The sequence below is a fragment of the Ranitomeya imitator genome, chromosome 1 (genome assembly GCF_032444005.1).
Source record: "Ranitomeya imitator isolate aRanImi1 chromosome 1, aRanImi1.pri, whole genome shotgun sequence".
Classification (NCBI taxonomy): Eukaryota; Metazoa; Chordata; class Amphibia; order Anura; family Dendrobatidae; genus Ranitomeya; species Ranitomeya imitator.
Genome location: NC_091282.1, coordinates 221,120,611 through 221,143,470, shown reverse-complemented (window position 1 = coordinate 221,143,470; position 22,860 = coordinate 221,120,611). Strand labels below are relative to the sequence as shown.

The window sequence follows — 22,860 nt, the reverse complement described above, 5'->3', positions numbered from 1 at the left end:
ATGCCCCATATATTCTCTATGGGGTTAAGGTCAGGCAAGTTTGCTGGCCAATCCAGCACAGTGATACTGTTGTTTATAAACCAGGTATTGGTACGTTTGGCAGTGTGGACAGGTGCCACGTCCTGCTGGAGATTTAAATTTTCATCTCCCAAAAGCTTGTCGGCAGAGGGAAGCATGAAGTGCTGTAAAAGTTACTGGTAGACGGCTGCGCTGACTTTGGTCTTGATAAAACACAGTGGACCTATACCACCAGATGACATGGCTTCCTAAACCATCACTGATTGTGGAAACTTCACATTAGACCTCTCCAGACTCTGGGACCTTGATTTCCAAATGAAATGCAAAATTTACTTTTGTCTGAAAACAACACCTTGGCCACTGAGCTACAGTCCAGTTTTTTCCTCCTTGACCCAGGTAAGACGCTTCTGGCGTTGTCTGTTGGTCATGAGTGGCTTTATACAAGGAATGTGACACTTGAAGCAGTGACTCCAGCATCAGTCCACTCCATGTTAATCTCCTCAAATTTTTGAATGGCCTTTTCTTAACAATCCTTTCAAGGCTGCGGTTATCCTGGTTGCTTGTACATCTTTCTCTACCACACTTTTTTCTTCCACTCAACTCTCCATTAGTATGCTTGGATACAGCACTCTGTGAACAGCCAGCTTCTTTAGCAATGACCTTTTGTGGCTAACCCTCCTTGTGGAGTGTGTCAATGACTGCCTTCTGGACATATGTCAAGTCAGCAGTCTTCCCCATGATTGTGGAGCCTACTGAAACAGACTAAGGGACCTTTATAAACACTTTTGAAGCCTTTGCAGGTGTTTTTTGCTAATTATTCTAATTTACAGAGATAATGACTTTTGGGTTTCCATTGGCTGTAAGCCATAATCATCACCATTAACAGAAATAAACACTTGAAATAGATCACTCTGTTTGTAATGACTCTATATAATATATGAGTTTCACTTTTTGTATTGAAGAACTGAAATAAATTACCTTTTTGATGATATTCAAATTTTCTGAGAAGCAGCTGTATTTATGGTTTTGTGGGAAAAGATGTTTCATAGCTTCATTTTATTCCTTAATATCTCTGCTCATTCTGGGTTTGGAAGTTAGTGATTGGTAGGTTACCTCATATCAGTGTGCATGCAGATCATTGTCATTCAATTAATTAGGAACACCCACTGGATCACCTAAATCCAGAATGAGATGTACTGAATATTTTCTTACAATCTGTATACTAATCTGTCATACTGTTCTGCACTTCCTGCAGAATGAAATGTTGGTGTTTATGGTTTAACCATAAAGAGAATCTGTCAGCAGGATATATTTATATATATGGGCATTTTAAAAAGTAAATTCATCAACGTCTTTATATTTTCAATCTATTACTGAATCAGTAAAAAAATTAGCATTTTAACCCCTTCATGGCTGAACGTATTTTCGTTTTTGCGTTTTCGGTTTTTGATCCCCTACTTCCCAGAGCCATAACTTTTTATATTTTTCCATCAACATGGCCATGTGAGGGCTTGTTTTTTTCCTAAATCAGTTTTACTGTTCAAAATAGCTGACATGCGCCGGGAAAGATGTGGGCTCACTGCCGGAGCCCACATTAAAGGGAGGCAGTCCGACTTGGTATACTATTATGCCCAATGTCGGAAAGGGGTTAATGTATATGCAAATGGGGCATTTAATGCTCTGGGCATGATAGAGTACCTAACAAGCTTTTGCCTCCAGAGTTTGCTTCCCAGCCCACAACCAGCCATTTTAGCTTGATTAATTACTCACTATCTGATTCACCTGGTGTCACTAAGGGTACCGTCACACAGTGCAATTTTCATCGCTACAACGGTACGATCCGTGACGCTCCAGCATCGTAACAATATCGCTCCAGCGTCGTAGACTGCTGTCACACTTTGCAATCTACGACGCTGGAGCGATAATTTCATGACGTATGTGCGATGTAGAAGCCGTTGGTTACTATGCGCACATCGTATACGATATATGTTACACTATGCGATCATGCCGCCACAGCGGGACACTAGACGACGAAAGAAAGTTTCAAACGATCTGCTACGACGTACGATTCTCAGCGGGGTCCCTGATCGCAGGAGCGTGTCAGACACTGCGATCTCGTAACTATATCGCTCGAACGTCACGAATCGTGCCGTCGTAGCGATCAAAATTGCACTGTGTGACGGTACCCTTAGACAGTGAGCTATCAGTGAAGCTAGGCAGGGAAACAACTTCAGGAGGCAGAAACTTGGCAAGTGCTCTGTTACAGCCAGAGCACTTAATGCATAATTTGCATTTAGATGTATTAAGGGATTTATATTTCTAAGACCTGCATGCCCAAATATGTAACATGGTGTTTGATCTTACTGGCAGATTCCCTTTAAGAGAAAATCTGTTAGCAGGTCTTTACTATGTAATCTGAGGACAGCATGAGGTAGGAGTTAAAACATTGAATTCAATGATGTGTCACATTATCACCCGTTACATTGATATGACTATCTGGCATGCGGGCACTCGTCCAACTCCACCTCCTCCTCTGATAACCAGCCCACTGTCTATAGAGAATGTGCGTAGAATGCCTGGCATGGGTAGGGAAAGCTTTTCAGCTCTGCTGCATGCTAAATCTAAAAACTCTGATTTACTTCACCCAGTAATCTAAATGATACATCACTGGAATCAGGGTCCCTTTTCCTACTTAAGATAAGGTAGGAAACAACTGCTGGCAGGTTCCCTTTAAAAAGAATATGTCTTTTTTTCTGACAAGTCTGCTTTAGTAAATATTTGCATTCCAAGCTGAGTAGCTATGCTGTAACTTTTTTCCCCTTAAATTCTGTTTTGTGCCATTTCTTCATTATGTTAATGTCAATGAATAAATTGACAATTGAGTGTTACCATTCCGCTTGTTGATGGAATAGGCCCCCAAGCACTGTAAAACTGGCCAATCAACGATGACAGTGCCAGACTATGTAATGAATATACGCCATTGACAAAGGGGATGTTAACACTCAGTTGTAAAATATTCATACATTTCCAGGATAAAAAACAGATAAATGTTACCCCTTGGGGAAAGAAAATATAATTGTTATTTTATGGGGCTTACACTTATTTACTGAAGTCGACATGCATGGGCATCTATCTGATTTTAGCTTTAGCAGTTTGGATGGTAAAAGGGAAATGTAGCAAACGCTAAATTTAATGTTTCTTTTAAATGCTCTGTTAGGGTTGGCGGATTGCACTGAATAAATTTAATAGTAAAGTGCAATCGCAACTCGGGGTCCACCATGCAGAGATGTTAAACTGCTGCTAGTGTGAACAATGACGAACACAGAAACGAAAGAGGTATGGCGCTAGATACGACACCTGTTAACCTCACATGGGGACGTACCCCACTAATGGGGTTAAAAGCAAACAGTGGACACACAATCCGCAATGCACTCAACCAACTCCTCTCCGGAGGTGCCGGAATTCTAATGGCTAGATGCCAGCCCAGATTTCACACAGACAATCTCCTCTCTGGAGAACTGGAATTCTAACGGCTTACCGCCGACCCTGAGCACATGCTGGTAAAGACCACACTGGTGCAATGTCCCATACATACATGTAACAAGGGGGCCCGCTATTGCCTCTGAGACCCTTTTATATGTTCTGCTCATGTCCAGTCAGACAGGACCTTGCTCGCAGACCAAACTGGAGCAGTCACATCACCAGAGCAGCTGACGACCGACCACCAATGAGACACCGCCACGTCACGTGCATGCTCAGTAGGGTGATTTCTGGACTTAGCCTCCAGAGTGTCCATTCGTCGCTGCAGGTTACCATAGGCTTGGCTGATGAGCCAGCAGTAACCAGCGAACAGCACAAGCCTGATCAAGACGCTGGGACCGACGTCTATGCTCAGCAGCACCCACAACAGCCGAAGCTGAATGGGAGACCGCAGATGCAGACAAGGCTTAGGATCTACCCTGTGCAGCAGGGGAATCCCGGCGCCCAATATGATCTTTGTTCAGTGAAAGGTACTGTAGCTCACATGTTAATGCTTTCCATCTTAAAGCTGCAAATGGAACACAATTAGTTTGCCATAAACTGTAGATGTTCTAAATGTTAAGGTCTACAAAGCTGTTAGGTAATGTCCCCAGGGTAGACTGACTATTACACACTAACAACATTGTGAATTATATTTTATGTTCACCATTTTTAAGGAGAACCTATTGTAATAGGGTATCCGTGGTGGTAATCTTACACAAAAGGTATTACAAAAAGAACCCACTTTGGTTATGTTAACACCAAGGGGTCTCAATGAGGCCATCAGTTTCAAGTCTTTTCTTTAATTGGTTAAAATTTATTGGCTATGCGATTAATATGTTTTTAATTATTCTTCACTAATAACTTTTTTAATTATTCCACATTTCACTTTGTGTGCTCACACCGACTTCTGTCAAATTGTCTCGTCTCACTGGGCCCCCTTTTTCACAGTGGACATCAAGTTTTCTGACATCAAACAGGATCTCTGTGGACTTTAATAATTAATTATGTTTTATATGCAACTGCTGTTTATAATCTTACCTTGACATAGGGTATTTACCATGTATCATCATAAATTTGTCACTCACATGTTCATAAATAGCTTTCTAGACGTTTTGAAAGATTACACAGTATGCTTTTAAATGCACTATTGAATGCTAGGTGATTTGTACTTTTTCTCTCCCACATTTGGCCTCTTTCACACTTCTGAATTTTACAATCAGTAACAACAATCCGTCAAAATGTTGAAAAGACGGATCCTGTGCTGATTGTAAAAAACGGATGCACTGGAGCCGCTTTTTTGACGGTTCCAGTGCATCCTAGAAGGCTACGTGCAGACGTTGTGTATGCGTTTTCACTGCGGTTTTTCGCTGCGAAAAAGCATACACAACACAACCCATGATAAATATGATTAAAAAAAATAAAAAATTGTGATATTCTTACCTTCCGGCGTCCTGTGCAGCCCCCGCAGCCTTGCCGATGCTTGCGATGCTCTGTTCCCCGTGATGCATAGCAAGACAATGACCTGTGATGACGTAGCGGTCTCGCAAAACCGCTACGTCATCGGGTCATTTTGGAATGCATCACTGGGAACTGGAGCTGCCGGCAACATCATGAGCATCAGGGGGGCCGCGGGAAGGCTGCGGGGGACGCCGGAAGGTAAGAATATCACGATTTTTTATTATTTTTAACATTATATCTTTTTTACAAAAAAGATAGAGAGAGAGCAACAGAGAATTTCCCTGATGGGAAATTCTTCCGCGCATGCTCAGTTTGAAAAGATGACATCAGTCCCTGGATTCCTGCTTTACACAGTCAGCAACGGATCCTGCGCCCATAGGCTTCCATTATAACCAACACCCGACAGCGTAGGATCCGTCGCTGAGTGATTTTCCGATGCATAGAAAAAAATGTTCTTCTGTGCCTTGTCTCCGCCCGTCGGACAGCAATTTTATGATGGATCCAGTGCACGACGGATGAAACTTGTGGCCATCCATCACAATCCGTCGCTAATAATAATATAATAATGATAACTTAGCATTTTGTTGCTCGTTTTTGGATTCTCTGATAGGTTTACATACATTTTATGCTTGTCACCCTCCTTCCTACATTTCTATACTTCATGAGTGCGTCCTTGTTTTTAATTGTTTTTAGTGTCATTGTGCTGACACCCGTGTTGCTGTTATTTCAATAAATGTATTTATATATGTTACACTGTATTAGGACTTTATTGGTTGGCTTTTTCCTTTCCCTTCGTTCACCTTTCCAAAACTGTAGGTAAACAACTTGGTTTCAAGCATGTGATGCTCATTCAAACTCATCTGTGGCATGTAACAGGTGTAGGAAATATGAAAATCACACCTGAAACCAACTAAAAAAAAGGGAAAAGTTGACTCAATATCTGCAACTGTCAAAGGACTTGAGAACCAAAATTGTTGAAAAATATCAACAATCTCAAGGTTACAAGTCCATCTCCAGAGATCTCGATATTTCTTTGTCCACGGTGTGCAACATAATCAAAACGTTGGCAACCCATGGCACTGTAGGACGTGAACGGCAGAGAAAAATTGATGAAAGGTTGCAATGCAGGATAGTCTGGAAAAATGGATAAGCAGCTCCAATCAAGTTCCAAAGAAATTCAAGCTGTACTCCAGGCTCAGGGTGCATCAGTGTCAGTGCAAAATATTCATCCGTATTTGATTTAAATGAAATGCTATGGCAGGAGATCCAGGAGGAACCCGCTACTGACACAGAGAAATAAAAAATCTACACTGCAGTTTGCCAAAATGCATGTGAGTAAGCCAAAATCCATATCGGAAAGCATCTTGTGGACAAATGAGACAAAGATAGAGATTTTTGGTAAAGCACATCAGTCCATTTTGTACCGAAGACAGAATGAGACCTACAAAGTAAGGAGCACAGTTTCTACAGTCAAATTTGGTGGAGCTTCTGTTAGGGTTGGTGGTATGCACCGAGTAAATATATATTGAATAGTAGGTGCGTTCGCAACCCGGGGTCCACCGTGCAGGAGAGAAACCTGCTGCTAGTAGATGGCGGTACTATATGGCAGTATAAGCAAACTCTGTTACTTCACAGAGACGCTTGAGAAAAGAGAACGCTGTGCCCTGTTAACCTCACAGGGGAACAGCTAGCAAATAGAGTCAACAGTGGTCATGCAGTCAGCAAAGCTTACACACAACTTCTCACCGGAGGTGTCGGTATTCTAGGGGCTTATTTCAGCCGGGTCCTGAATCCACACACACAAAACTCCTCACTGGAGGTGCCGGTATTCTAAGAGCTTATTACAGCCGAACCCTGAATCCACATGCATAAGACCACACTGGCACAGAGCACATAACTTTAGTTGATACTAGCGCATGGCCGCGTGGCCATGCAAACCTTTTATAGTTGCAGCAACTTCAGGACCTTCGTAGAGGACCATTGGGAGTTGCTACAGAACCTGAGCAACTTCAGCACCTTCCTAGGGGACCTATGCTAGCTGCTACAGTGCCTGAGCATGTGACCCCTGACCTCCAATGAGAGGTCTTACCTTGGGCATGCTCAGAAGTGGAAAAGCAGGACTTAGTCCCAGAGACATCTGCTCACCGCTGACCAGTACTGGCTACAATGGCTGAGCCTGGAAAGGCAGCAGTAACCATCCGCACAGTATTAGGCTGAGTCAGATGCTGGGACCGACATCTCCGCTGAGCAGGCTCCACTGCGGCTGGAGAAGAATGGGAGACTGCAGTGGAGATGGCCCGAGATTCCCCCTGTGCAGAGGTGGGAACTCGACCCCTAACAGCTTCAAAGATGTTTTGAGGTTGTTTTGCGGCCTTTGTCACTGGGTGGCTTGAAGGTGTGCAAGGCATCATGAAATCTGAAGATTACTAAAAGATTTTGGGTCACAATGTAGTGCCCATTTTCAGAAAGCTGGGTTTGGATCCTAGACTATGAGTCTTCCAGCTGGACAATGACCACAAACATAGTTCATGAAGCACTCAAAAATGGATGGAAACAAAGAGCTGGACAGTTATGAAGTGGCCATCAAAGAGTTCAGATCTAAATCCAATTGAACACCTGTGGAAACATCTTAAATTGCTGTTGAGAGAAGGCACTCTTCAAATATGAGAGACATGGAGCAATTTGCAAAAGAAGAGTGGTCCAAAATTCCAGTTGAGAGGTGTAAGAAGATTCTTGATGGTTTTAGGAAGTGATTGATTGCAGTTATTTATTCCAAAGGGAGTGCAACCAAATGCTAAGTTGAGAGTGCTAAAATTTTGTCTGGACCATTTTTGGGGTTTGCGTAAAACTATGTTCAACTTACCTTTTTTTCTGCCTTTATTGTTCCAAAACACAAAAAGGATATAAGCATGTGTATAACAAAACTTGTGTAAGTGCAATTTTTTTCTGGGAGAAATACTACATTTACTGGAAAAATTCAAAGTGTGCCAACACTTTCATCATGACTTTATATTGGTCATCACTGTAATCATTTTGTCCAGCACAGTTGTGAAACATATGCCTTCCGTATGTATGCATTATGTGTAGCTTTTCATTTATTCTATGTTTTCCATGAAAAAAAACTTTGAAATCATGTAAAGTATATGCATTTAGCATCCTATGTGGACTATGTTCAACAATAAAAAATTGTATAAATATGTGTACATGAGACGATAGTCTAAAATTAGCTGCACATTAAGGACTTCTTGATAGAGCTCAATATTGATTTAGAGTAATCATTAGGGAATAAATGCTGGTTATGAATGCCTATATGATTCGTTATGTGCGCATCCTATACCTCTGTATGCCATTATCTTTATACTGAGACATAAAATCATTGCATAACCTATTATGCAACTAGTAAGAGCTTCATCACTCCATAAAAGGCCCCTTTTATTGTGACATGATGGTCTTGATGAGGGGGCTTGGCAGAGTGCAAGGTTCATGATTCATTAAGACAAAAGAGGTGTAAAAACTTTGAAAAGTCGCAACTGCGACTTTTGGCATTTTTTCACCACTTTGGATCAGCTCCAGCAAAATGGGTGGCGTTGGGGAGGTATTGAGGTGCCAAGGCAGGACAGGCGTGGTCACACCCACCTATCCAATTCATGAAAAGTGACTGTATTTTTTACACCTCTTAATTAGTTTGGTGACTCTTTTACTCCATCACGACTGGTGTACTGCAACCATGTGCTATGCCAGTCTTTATAAATCAGCACCTATGTGTTACTTAGTCAAGGCCCATACACTGAACATTGCTATGTACGTGGGCCACAATTTAGATTTTTTTGTATATAACAGTATAAAACTGTATTTTACACAATACAAAATCTCTACTTTAATTGCAAGTTCCTTTATAACTATTTTCATAGATACAAAAACTGTATAGTACGATGAATACAAGACCTCTGTGCTATTAAGCTCATAAAGGGTTTAGCAAACTGAATAAGTGCTACTAAAATACTGGAGACTTTGTAGCTTCTATTGTCTTTACAATGGTAAATGGCGATAATGCACATGGATGTAATTTCAACTTGTGTTGCACATTTTCCAGATGATTTTCTTTTCTTTAATCAGTCAGATCTGGGTAAATACAACATGTACCTTTCATTACATATATAGGCTAACAGTCTGACCAGACTGCTGAGCTGAAAATCTCTACTATGTTCCATTCTTTAGTTTATTACTCCCAGTAATTCATCTCGGTCTGCTTAATATCATGTAAAGGGAATTTTACTTGATACATGGAAATGTTTTAATAGATGTGCACTAAATTACCAGACAGAGGTAATAAACACTTACAAGCTACTTAGTGGGAGAGCGGAATGGATCAACAGTATAACTGTTCATTTTTTAAAGTCAGATTTTATTCTATGTGTTTGCATAGGTATGTATGCTAATTCTGCACAATTTCATAGTAAGCAGAGCTGTAACGTGTAGCTCTGGTGTTTAATGGTTTGTATAAAATTTTAAAGGTGAAATCTGGTTTGCGAGATTCCTTGTTTTTGAAAGTGAATTAAAACTGGTCAAGTTAGTAACTGTGTTTTTCTTACTCCTCTGTCCTGGCTCCAGCTCCAGGCTTTGCTTCGATCCCTTATGGCAGCTCCGTGTCTGCTAGTCTGCAGTGGATTACTATGGTTATTATTATTATTTATTATTATTTATTATTATAGCGCCATTTATTCCATGGCGCTTTACATGTGAGGAGGGGTATACATAATAAAACAAGTACAATAATCTTGAAAAATACAAGTCACAACTGGTACAGGAGGAGAGAGGACCCTGCCCGCGAGGGCTCACAATCTACAAGGGATGGGTGAGGATACAGTAGGTGAGGGTAGAGCTGGCCGTGCAGCGGTTTGGTCAATCGGTGGTTACTGCAGGTTGTAGGCTTGTCGGAAGAGGTGGGTCTTCAGGTTCTTTTTGAAGGTTTCAATGGTAGGCGAGAGTCTGATATGTTGTGGTAGAGCATTCCAGAGTAGGGGGGATGCACGAGAGAAATCTTGTATGCGATTGTGGGAAGAGGGGATAATAGGGGAGTAGAGAAGGAGATCTTGTGAGGATCGGAGGTTGCGTGCAGGAAAGTACCGGGAGACGAGGTCACAGATGTATGGAGGAGACAGGTTGTGGATGGCTTTATATGTCATGGTTAGGCTTTTGTACTGGAGTCTCTGGGTGATGGGGAGCCAGTGCAGGGATTGACAGAGGGGAGAGGCCGGGGAATAGCGGGGGGACAGGTGGATTAGTCGGGCAGCAGAGTTTAGAATAGATTGGAGGGGTGCAAGAGTGTTAGAGGGGAGGCCACAGAGCAGGAGGTTACAGTAGTCAAGGCGGGAGATGATGAGGGCATGGACTAGGGTTTTTGCAGATTCTTGGTTTAGGAATGTGCGGATCCGTGAAATATTTTTGAGTTGGAGGCGGCAGGAAGTGGAAAGGGTTTGGATATGTGGTTTAAAGGAGAGATCAGTGTCAAGGATTACCCCAAGACAGCGGGCTTGTGGGACTGGGGAGAGTGGGCAGCCGTTTACTGTAATGGATAGGTTCGTTGGGGAGATCGCGTGAGATGGGGGAAAGATGATGAATTCTGTTTTGTCCATGGTTACCCATAAAGCATCTCTGATGTCATCATCTAAGGCCTTTTAAGGCTGGCTACCACATGCTTTCTAGGAATGAAGTTATAATTCCACTTGGCTCATCTCTAATCACATGTCTGATTTTTGCTTAGCTGCTCCTGACTGCTATCAGCAACACACTACTACTACAAGCTCAGTTCTGCGAATCCCAGTGCCGTCTGCACTCTCATCTTTGCTATCTAGGTACCTGATAACAAACTAATCGCTGTTATTCCTTGTGCTAACCGCACCCTCAGCTATGATATATCAAATTACTTAATAACCAATGCTTTTCAGTTTTTGTGGTGCTGTCCACATCTTCAATTCTGATGATTCAAGAAACTTATGAACAGACTAATCTTTGCTATTCCTGGTTCTGTTCACACCCTCAAATCTGTTGTTAATTTTTGCATCCACAGTAATGCAACAAAATACCAGATTGCCTTCGCTGTTCTTGTGTTGTCCTCATATGATGCAATTCTATGGGGATGATTCACACAAAATTCTCAGTATGCCCACAAGAGAAATTTACATTTTGTGGATTTCAAAACCGTACCACAGGTCAGTTTACACAGTGTAAAAGAAATAACACAGTGGGCACAAGATTTCTTTAAATCCTATCCACATTGTTGGAATGTTAAGATGGTGCATTTTTTTGTACGGCAAAAATACATTGCATCAAAAAAATCAATACCCGGTGGTGCCGCCGACACTCGGGACTGGAGCGTGCAGCTGCATGTATTTCTATGCAGCCACGCACTCCGGTCCCGAGTACCAGCGGTAGCGCTGGGTATTGATGTTAGAGACTCACGCGAGTTTCTTGCATCACACTCGAAAGTGTGACCCTGGCCTAAGACCTTCACCTAACGCTTCTTGGTAATAGATAGATTAGCTCAGATCATGTTGACTGTACCTATTTTCACAAATTTGAGTTTCCAGAATTTAAAAAAAGTCTTGATAAAAGGATGCAGGATAAAAATCAATTTATAGAAATGAATGAAAACATTAATTAATGATGATAGCTTACAGTGGGTATGGAAAGTATTCAGACCCCTTTAAATTTTTCACTCTTTGTTTCATTGCAGCTACTTGGTAATTTCAGAAAAGTTTTTTTTCACATTGTACACTCTGCAACCCATCTTGACTGAAAAAACAGAAATGTAGACATTTTTGCAAATTTAATAAAAAAGAAAAATTGAAATATCACATGGTCATAAGTAATTAGACCCTTTGCTCAGACACTCATATTTAAGTCACATGCTGTCCATTTCCATGTGATCCTCCTTTAGATTGTTCTACTCCTTCAGTGTATTCTAGCTCTGTTTAATTAAACTGATAGGACTTGATTTGGAAAGGCACACACCTGTCTATATAAGACCTCACAGCTCACAGTGTATGTCAGACCAAATGAGAATCATGAGGTCAAAGGAAGGAACTGGCCAAGGAGCTCAGAGACAGAATTGTGGCAAGGCACAGATCTGGCCAAGGTTACAACAGAATTTCTACAGTACTCAAGGTTCCTAAAAGCACAGTCGCCTTCATAATCCTTAAATGGAAGAAGTTTGGGACCACCAGACGTCTTCCTAGACCTGTCCATCCAGCCAAGCTGACTGAGCAATTGTGGGAGAAGAGCCTTGGTGAGAGAGGTAAAGAAGAACCACAAGATCACTGTGGCTGAGCTCCACAGGTGCAGTAGGGAGATAGGAGAAAGTTCCACAAAGTCAACTATCACTGCAGCCCTCCACAAAGATAGACCTTTTTGGTGATAATTTTAAGTGGTATGTGAGGAGAAAACCAGGCACTGATCATCACCTGCCCAATACAATACCAACAGTGAAGCATGGTGGTGGCAGCATCATGCTATGGGGGTGTTTTTCAGCTGCAGGGACAGGATGACTGGTTGCCAATGAAGGAAACATGAATGCGGCCAAGTACAGAGATATCCTGGATGAAAACCTCTTCCAGAGTGCTATGGACCGTAGACTTGTCTGAACATTCACTTTCCTACAAACCAATAACCCTAAGCACACAGCAAAAATAACAAAGGAGTGGCTTTAGAACTACTCTGTGACTATTCTTGACTGGCCCAGCCAGAGCCCTGATCTAAACCCAATTGAACATCTCTGGAGAGACCTGAAAATGGTTGTCCACCAACGTTTACCATCCAACCTGACGGAACTGGAGAGGATCTGCAAGGAAGAATGGCAGAGAATCCCCAAATCCAGGTGTGAAAAACTTGTTGCATCATTCCCAAGAAGACTCCCAAGGATGCTTCTACTCAATACTGAGAAATGGGTCTGAATACTTATGACCATGTGATATTTCAGTTTTTCATTTTTAATAAATTTGCAAAAATTACTACATTTCTGTTTTTTTCAGTCAAGATGGGGTGCAGAGTGTACATTAATGAGAAGAAAATGACCTTTTTTGAATTTACCAAATGGCTGCAATGAAACAAAGAGTGAAAAATTAAAAGGGGTCTGAATACTTTCTGTACCCACTCTATGTCAGAGAAATGGGGAGAAATAAATAAGTTGTAGCATTGGCCAACATGTTAACTGGTGCTTAATATGTAGTGGATTAACCTGACAATGTTCTGAGTGTCTGGGTCCTCAGTAACCAAATTCCTATTAGTGGATATATGCATGTGGTTGGTTAATGGCTCTAATATATGTATATTTTCGCCTAAACAGATTACTTTTTTGTGACATGTATATGTTTGTTTTTTGTATATTTTTTATTCAGGGTAAGTATATAAGGAAACATTATGAACTTTTTGTTGTGCAAATTTTTCACTAAAAACCGCAATGGCAAAATTTTTCTGTGAAAATCCACAGGATATACTGACATGTCAATTTAAGCTGTGGATTTTCCCTTCAGCATATGGGTAACGGGTAACGTTGCAAAATCCCATCGACCTATAATGTGCAGCCATTGTTTGTGCAGAAAGGAATAAAGTATACTGTTATTTATCTATAATTATCTGGCCCCTATAGACATCTAATATAACTGGATTAAAGGAAATGTAAAGCATTTTGGAACCATTTCCAAGTATGATTTTTAGACTAACGTTTTCTACAAGTACCTTCATTAATGACAGCATGCCAGCGGTGCTTTTGCTTGAGGTAGGAAGAACGGAAGCTAAAGGTCTGACACTGCCAGTTTCTGAAATCTGGCACTCCAGGAGGACAACGTGGATTCTCACATATTTTGTATTGTATTTTTGGATCGTTGCATTGCTGACCTTCAGTGCTTTGACTACAAGAGAAAAAATGGACTATTTGTATATAAAAAGACATACGAATCCAGGGATCATCATATATATAACACTGCAACAAGTGAAGAGATGAATAATGCAAATATAATAATGTTACCTAAGACATTTACGTTGTCTGCTGCGAACTCCAGCTCCACATGTTCTGCTGCAGGAACTCCAAGAACTCCACTCACCGGACAGGTGCTCCGAGGATGAGGTCATGCTGGTGCATTCTCCAACTCTACACCACTGGGTATAAAGGCCACTCATTAGATATATTATACCAGGATTTTTTTTAATGTCAGTATTTAAAAATACTGATATGAATCAATGCATTGACCAAGCCATGATTTTTCTGATTTGCAGTTTTTTATAAAAATCGTAAATTTAGCAATTCTTAATGCTTCATAATTTACCAATTCCGTGTCCAACTGTCACAGTTAAACACAGATAAAAATCTATCTGGAAACTACAAACAAGTTAAATATATACATCTATCTATCTATCTATCTATCTATCTATCTATCTATCTATCTATTATATATTCTTACTTATTTGTTTAATAGAACAAGTTTTAAATCACTGTTATGTTTTTTTAATCATCTTGTCACCATATTGACTATAACTATAATTCTCTTCCCAGATATTGTAAAAAAATCCCGCCAAATGTAAACAATATTGTTGGAAACTACAGACAAGCAGGGTAGGATAATGATAGTTTCAGCATTTGTTCCGACTACATGGTGACATTTGTCGCACCACAGCAATTCTAATAAAAGTCACGCAACAAAAGCATCTATGCAACTTGTCTGCGACTTGCTATGGTGCAATTATTTTACTGCTCTGATTTTGCTCTAAAGTAAAACGATAGAAACAGTAATTTGTAATCTTAGAAAGTAATAAGTAAAGATGTCTCCACAAGGCACTAATATAGTACAAATTATAGAAAAGAGAAATATATGTGCCAGGACAAAATATAATGAAACAAGATACCCAAGAATCAATAAACTTTTTGAAACACAAAAAGCCTTAAAAACAGTAAAATACAAGTAGTTCCAGCAAAACAGACACAGGCTAAAATTGACGGGTAAGCAACAGTGGAAACTCCAAAGTAAAAAGTATAGATCACATAATTCCATGTTATATATAGTGTTTAGCAGTATACTATATATAGTATGTATAGACGGGCGGCACAGCGGCTTTGTAGTTAGCAATGCAGCCTTGCAGCACTGGGGTCCTGGGTTCATATCCCACCAAGGACAACATCTGCAAGGAGTTTGTATGTTCTCCCCGTGTTTGCGTGGGTTTCTTCTGGGTTCTCCGCTTTCCTCCCACACTACAAAGACATGCCAATAGGGAATGTAGATTGTGAACCCCAATGTGGACAGCGATGATAATGTATGTAAAGCGCTGTGGAATATGATAGCACTCTATAAGAAAAGTAAAATAAATAAATATTTACAAGTATTCTATATATAGACATAAATACATGCATAGGTGTATATACAAAGGTGCCAATAACCACAGCAGATATCAATAGTAAGAGATATAAAGAATCAATAGTGGAGGGGCCTCACCCACCAAACCAGTTAGCGTTTCACTATTGCTTCATCAGGGCTCAATTTTAGCCTTTGTCTGTAATGCTGGAACTCCTTGCTTTTTACTGTTAAGGCTTTTTATATTTCAATAAAGTTTATTAATTCTTTGGTAACTTGGATCATTATATTCTGTCCTGGCACACATTTTTCACTTTGCAGTTATTTTTGTAAATTAAAACAGCCACGTTTTGACAAGATGCAAGCAACATGCAACATTGAAGCCTATGGCAAATGATTCGTTTGAATCTTGTAACAGAAAATCCAGGTTATTTGGAAATATTTGTGACTCTGTATCTCAGTTGCAGGATGTTGCAGGTCACAATGGGACACAATAGGACATCATTAAATGCAATGTTATAGTGCAACAATGTGCTTTCAGTGTCGCACAAGATACGTCACTGTGTAGCCCCCTTAACACGTCACAAATGTCTCCAAATCAGTGGGATTGCCTGTCGTAAGTTGTAAGCGACTCACTTGCCATAGTCTTCAATACAAGTCACATTCCTCTTGTCACCTGTCGCAACTTGGCTGTTTTATTTTACAGGAAAATCATGGCTCTAAAATAATTTCGAAACAGAAAGTTGCAGAAATGTTTTTGACTTATCTGAGAATTGCTGTCGTAAGATAAATGTCGCTGTGTTACTCTAGTGTAATGGGAGAAAGGGAGACAAGTTAAGCATAAGTATAGATAGTTTTTTTTTAGAGGCTCTGGAGACCAAGATTATCAGTGACTATGCTGAAAGTGTAGATGCATGGAGTTTTTAGCATGCCATATCTGTTTTAGATCTTTTCATGCAACAGAATAATGGCAGTATATTTCAGGGCTGGTCAACAAATCTATCAGCACTAATGTCACAAAGAATATTGTAGACTTTTCCAACACCTACCTAATGTGACTGACAGGAGTCTATGCATATGAGAACAATCCAGCCTGTCGGTCACAGGAGCTGGGGACAGGAAAAGTGCTTCTATTATGAATTCATTGGATTCACAGCTATGAGTCCCCCCAAAATCCTTGTTCCGATTAGCCAATATGGCATTTAGGCTAATAGGAGAATGGAGAAAAGGAGAATATGTTGCCTTTACAAAGAGCAGCATAATCAGGTGACATACCCCTTGGTGTAGCATTTATTTGGCAATGTCATATTTATGGTTGTTTAGCCAAACGTACATCACGTGATGACCACACATTTCCATCAAATTCATGAAAAGTGATGCTACTTTAGTGGCGTAATTTACTCCAGAAATGTACATCTCTGCATGTGCCTATGTCAATAAATGTCGTCTTAATGAATTATCCCCTTTAGCTTTAATTTAATAAAAGTGCTAGGAACATCATTTTTTTTTACCAAACCTGCATAAAAAACTATACATGGTAAGAAAAAAATTTTCCATCCGCTTTAACCCCTTCACCCGAAGCCTGTTTTCACCTTCCTGACAAGGCCAATTTTTAGAATTCTGACCACTGTCACTTTATGAGGTAATAACTCTGGAACGCTTCAACGGATCCCGGTGATTCTGAAATTGTTTTCTCGTCATGACATATTGTACTTCATGATAGTGGTAAAATTTATTTGATATGACTTGCTTTTTCTTTGTTTAAAAAACAGTAATTTACTGAGAATTTTGAAAATTTTGCAATTTTCTAAATTTTAATTTTATGCCCTTAAATCAGAGACTCATATCACACAAAATAGTTAATAAATATCATTTCCCACATACTCTACACCAGCACAATTTTAGAAACTTTTTTTTGCTAGCAAGTTATAAGGGTTAAAAGTTGACCAGCGATTTCTAATTTTTACAACGAAATTTGCAAAACCATTTTTTTAGGGACCATTTCACATTTGAAGTGACTTTGAGGGGCCTATATGACACAAAATACCCAAAAGTGACATCATTCTAAGAACTGCACCCCTCAAGGTACTCAAAACAACATTCAAGAAGTTTATTAACCCTTCAGGTGCTTCACAGGAATTTTTGGAATGTGGAAAGAAAAAATAAACATTTACATTTCTTTCACAAAAATTTTCCTTTACACCTATTTTTTTTTACTTTTGCAAGGGTAACAGGAGAAAATGGACAACATATTTTGTTTTGCAATTTCTCCTGAGCGTGCGGATACACCATATGTGGGGCAAATCTACTGTTTGGGCACATGGAAGGGCTCAGAAGGGATGGAGCGCCATTTCACTTTTTGAATGTAAAATTTGCTGTCATAATTAGCGGCTGCCATGTCATTTCTGGAGAGTCCCTGATGCGCCTAAATAGTGGAAACCGCAAACAAGTGACACCATTTTGGAAACTAGACCCCTTATGGATTTATATAGTTGTGTATTGAGCACCTTGAATCCACAGGTGCTTCACAGACATTTATAACGTAGAGCCATGGAAATAAAAAAATCACAGTTTTCCTAGAAAAATCTATTTTATCCCATATTTTGCATTTTCAGTAAGGTAACAGAAGAATTTGCTTGATACAATGTGTGGTGCAATTTCTCCTGAGTACGCTGATTCCACATATGTGGGAAAAATATACTGTTTGGGCGCATGGGAGGTCTTGGAAGGGAAGGAGTGCTATTTGACCTTTTGAATTCAAAATTTGATGGAATAATTATCAGACGCCATGTCGCGTTTGAAGAGCTACTGATGTGCCTAAACAGTTGAAGCCCCCCAAAATGACACCATTTTGGAAACTAGAGCCCTTTGGGACCTTATCTAGATGTGTATTGAGCCCCTTGAACCCCTAGGCACGTCAGAGAAGTTTATAACGTTAAGCCGTGAAAATAAAAGAAAAATCACATTATTCTTACAAAAATCTTTTTTTAGCTATAAATTTTGTATTTTCACAAGGTAACAGGAGAATATGGACCCCAAAGTGTATTGTGCAATTTATCCTGAGTTGACTGATACCCCATATGTAGTCGAAAACTACTTTTGAGGCACAGTGCAAAGCTCAGAAGGGAAGTAGCGCCATATTACAGTGCTGATTTGGCTGCACTTGTTTGAGGGTACCATGTTACATTTGCAGAGCCCCTGAGGTGCCAGAACAGCAGAACCCCCCATAAGTAATTCCATTTTACCAATTAAACCTCTCATTGAATTTGTCTAAGGGTGCAGTGATTATGTTGACACCACAGGTGTATCACAAACTTTTATAATATTGGGCAGTGAAGAAAATATAATTTTCATTTTACCGCAAAGATTGTGTGCTAACCCCAAGTTTTATATTTTCACAATGGGATATAGGTAAAAATGGCTCTAATATTTGTCCCACAATTTCTGCTGAATGTGGAAATACCCCATATGTGGATGTACAGTACTACTTTGCCACACGGAGTGATTCGGGAGGGACAGAGCGCTATTTGCCTCCTGGAGCTCAGATTTTCCTAGACAAGTTTACGGATTCCATATAAAGAGCCCCTAAGTGCTAGAAAAGCAGAATCTCCCCTCAAGTGACCCCATTTTGGTAATTATAACCCTTTGGGAATTTATCTACAGATGTAGTGATGATTTTGACTCCATGGAAGTTTTCCAGAAATAAGCAGCAGTGGATGTTGCTGAGTGAAAATTGCAAACTGCCATTGTAGTGACCAGTACGCTGTAGTCACCAGTACATTATGCCCAGCTCATGCTTCTGGAAACACGCACCCGTAAGTTAGGCGGGTTCTTATCACTACTGAAATGCCAAACATGTGGGCGCTAAATGTGGTTTAGGCACACTGGGGCTCAGAAGGGAGGGGGGAATTTTGATTTGGGAGTGGAGAATCTGCTGACTTTCTTTTGGCAGGATAAATGTGCGCTGAACCTTACTGAGATCTTTGAGAGGCAGAATGAAAAAATCAAAAGCATGTGAAAAATTGGTTTTATTTTTTTACGCCGTTTCTCATGCGGTAGAAGTGATTAGGTGTCTTTATTCTTCAAGTCAGTGCGATTACAGCGACACCAGATTTATATTGGGTTTTTATATTTGGCTGCTGTCACACACTAAAAGACGCTTTTTTTGCGAAAACTAGTTTTTGCATCACCATATTTTGAGAGCTATAATTTTTTCATATTTCGGCCGACAGAGTCATGTGAGGGCTTGTTTTTTGCTGGATGAGCTAACGTTTTTATTTTTACTATTTTCAGACACATGACATTTTTTGATCGCTTCTATTCTAATTTTTGGGAGACAGAATGAACAAAAAACAGCAATTCAGGAATTACTTTGTTTTTGCTTTTTATGCCTTTCCGCGTGTGATAAAATTGGTAAGGCAGCTTTATTCTTCTGGTCAGTACGATTACAGCGATATTTGGGCAGAAGGTAAGCACTTTCAATACACAGTGGGCGGTGAGTGTTTTACACAGTGGGAACCCGCTGGAAACTGCGGGGACCAGAGATTAAATATTTGATAATGAAAATATTGACATCTAGATATAAAATCTGCTTGGCACTAAGTACAACCCAGATTTGGAAGTTTTAAAGTACTGTACTGCTATGTTATTTCTTTGGGACCACTGTTCTAGATCATTAGCAAACTAAGGGTTGGGTTTCTAGAATGTTATTACAATCAGCCTTAAATTTTCCAAATTTTATGCATAGAAAATAATGGCCAATACTGTAAGGGATAAAGCTGGCTACTGAGTAATATAGAACCAAAAAAAAACTGCCAGTGCAAATTAAGGAGATATTTAATTGAGGACATTTGATTCCTTCCAATACTAGAAAGCAGTTACATAATATAAAACATTTCTGCTTCACCGAGTTTACATTTATAAACTTTCATTTTTGACTAAACAAACTTTCATAAAGATTCTATGTCACAGTGTATGTTTATGTTGGATTTACTGAAATTGGCATGGTAGGCTCAGTCTGCATTTGGCATTCTGCTTTGAGAAAGAAAGAATTACGCATAGGATAAAATATATTTGCTGTCAACATTTTACTACAAAGTGTTCTATTTTAATTGTCTATTTCATTTGAGAAAAATGCCCATATGGTATTAATGGAAACTTTGAACTCAATTAATTCTGATAGCACAAAATAAACTCTGGAAAGAGACTGGAAACTGTTGACTGATACTAAACAGAGTCCCCATTATGGATTAATATATTCCCCGAATGCTGTAATTAATTGATGGCTTAATAACTTTAAGGAATAAATTATTGCATTGGAAAAAAACTAAAAAACTCATGAAAATAGTGTATATATTGGTGCAAATAACACGTCTTATTATCGTCTCATATTATTTTACATTTAGCTAAATATACAAATTTGCAATTCTACATCTCAAATTACAAAAATAATACATTACACAAAGTACAAAGAGGAAGAAAGTCCATTAGATAGTCTGAGCCAAGTAGAGTAGCTGATGACTTCACATATTATTTTTTGTATACTCTGCCACTGAAGAGATTAATCATGAAGTCACTACACTTATTCTCACAGGTATTATTGCAGAAACAATACACTAAGCTCTTAGCCTGGAAGTGCATCTGTACCTCCATCTCTAGAGATACATATTGTATTTGTATTTTAGTGCTAGAGGTTTGCAATAATTGCTCTCACTCTCAGCTTTCCCCATTCAGGACTTTGGCCTCTAGCACTTATTACTGAACATGTATTAGATGTCCCGCTCTGATGATATTCTTCTGATTTACCTATATTTAATTAGAGTATATTGGTCTCAGTTTTGATGTAGGTTTTTTCCACATGATATACTCATCACCTCAACAACCGTAAAAGCCTAGCACGTCCACACGAGTCAGACAGAATGTTGTCATTGTCCAAGGAGAGCAGACCTATGCTGAGTGCAAATTCAGATTCAGCAGGGTAGAAGTACTAAAAAATACATACAAATAAACTCATAGTTATCACCTAACTAGTAAATGAATGCTCATGTCCAATGAGGTGCCTAATGTTTGCAAAATTAGAAAATGACATGATCTCACCATAGGTTCCGGTAGTGTTCTATTAAATTGGTCCAGGTTGGATGATCCCTTGTGTGGGATAGCATTGGGGGGGGGGGTGCGCCAACTCAGGGAAGGCGCATATTTCCCCACATTATTCTCCCAGGGATCAAATATATAGGTGCTGCGCTGTACTCCCGAAGCATTTCATCTATGAATCTTCAGGGGAGACAGAGACTGGAAGGGGATAACGTGTCAGTTGTGATGGCTGAAATGTACAGTTCTCACAGCAAAGTGTTAGGAAAAATGGCTGGTATAAACTATGGCACCAGCATCTGTTTCAATGACTTTCCGGCTCTATGAGAAACGCACTTCCGGCGAGTGACTAATTGGAGCACACGGTTGGAACGCATGCATCACTTTCATGAAATTCATAAAGGGTTATCACAATTAAAAGGAAGACCAATTGTCTCTGGTAGTGGGTAGTCTTTGCCACAATGTGGATATCTATCTCAATGAGTTTTTGAAACCATTCAAACTTTCAATTCCTATACCCAAGCCTTTATCAATCTATTGAGAAAACTGGAAGGATTCACCCTGGAACCATACATGAAACTAGGGAGCATTGATGTTGAGGCATTGTATTTTTCCATCATACATTCAAACGGTCTGGAGACAGTGAATATTTTCTACAGAGTAGGGGCCGCCAGGGTACTGGACACAATGAGTTGCTCATGATGCTACTAGAATTCTGTCTCACCAAAAATGTCTTTCCCTTTAATGGTTCCTTTTACAACCAGCTCAGGGACACAGCCATGGGCAGCCTCTGTGCGCCATCATATGCTAATTTTCTCCTGGGCTGGTGTCATGAGACTGTGGTTTTTATGAGAATTGCATTGAGGACACCCACAGAATTATTATGTGGTCACACAGTTTTTTGAATTTTGTAACTAAAAAGCTAAACTATAACTCCCTGGGATTCTCATTTACATCTGAATGTCACCATTCTGAATTTCCTTTTTTATTACCTCCATATGAAAACCATCCGAAGGTACTCAACAAACAAACATTTCTAGAAAGCCTCCCTCCTCTAATGCCCTGCTATGCTGGGATAGCCATGTCTCTACAGCTTTAAGGAAAGGAATCCCAAAGGGCCAATATTTTAATGTCCGTGCAACTGCTCTTTGGATACAGATTTGAAGCAGCAGGCTAAGGATCTCAGCAAATGTTTCCTTGAGAAGGTATATCCCAAAGGAATATTGAGGAGGGCGTACAATGAGACAAAAAATAAGAACAGCTCAACTGCACAAGCCCCTATCACAGACATTTGTGCTGATGATCTGGCCTCCCACTTTACAGAGAAAATATCCATGTGGAAATCAGCTCCCAGCCACCATATGCCATGACTCCCATCCCTCCCCACATCTCTTCTGGCTCACTCTCCACATTTGACCCCATTACAGAA

General features: G+C 39.9%; 1 protein-coding gene across 1 annotated transcript in view; it reads right to left on the bottom strand.

Annotated features, from left to right (window-relative positions):
- The window catches only part of ADAMTS19 (ADAM metallopeptidase with thrombospondin type 1 motif 19), a 561,705-nt gene that overhangs the window by 107,300 nt on the left and 431,545 nt on the right, over positions 1-22,860 (bottom strand). Inside the window, exons 12-13 of the mRNA XM_069746287.1 lie at positions 14,024-14,154; positions 13,735-13,907 (exon numbers count right to left, since the gene is read on the bottom strand). Coding sequence (XP_069602388.1) covers positions 13,735-13,907; positions 14,024-14,154 — 304 coding nt within the window. The remainder of the gene's footprint in view (positions 1-13,734; positions 13,908-14,023; positions 14,155-22,860) is intronic.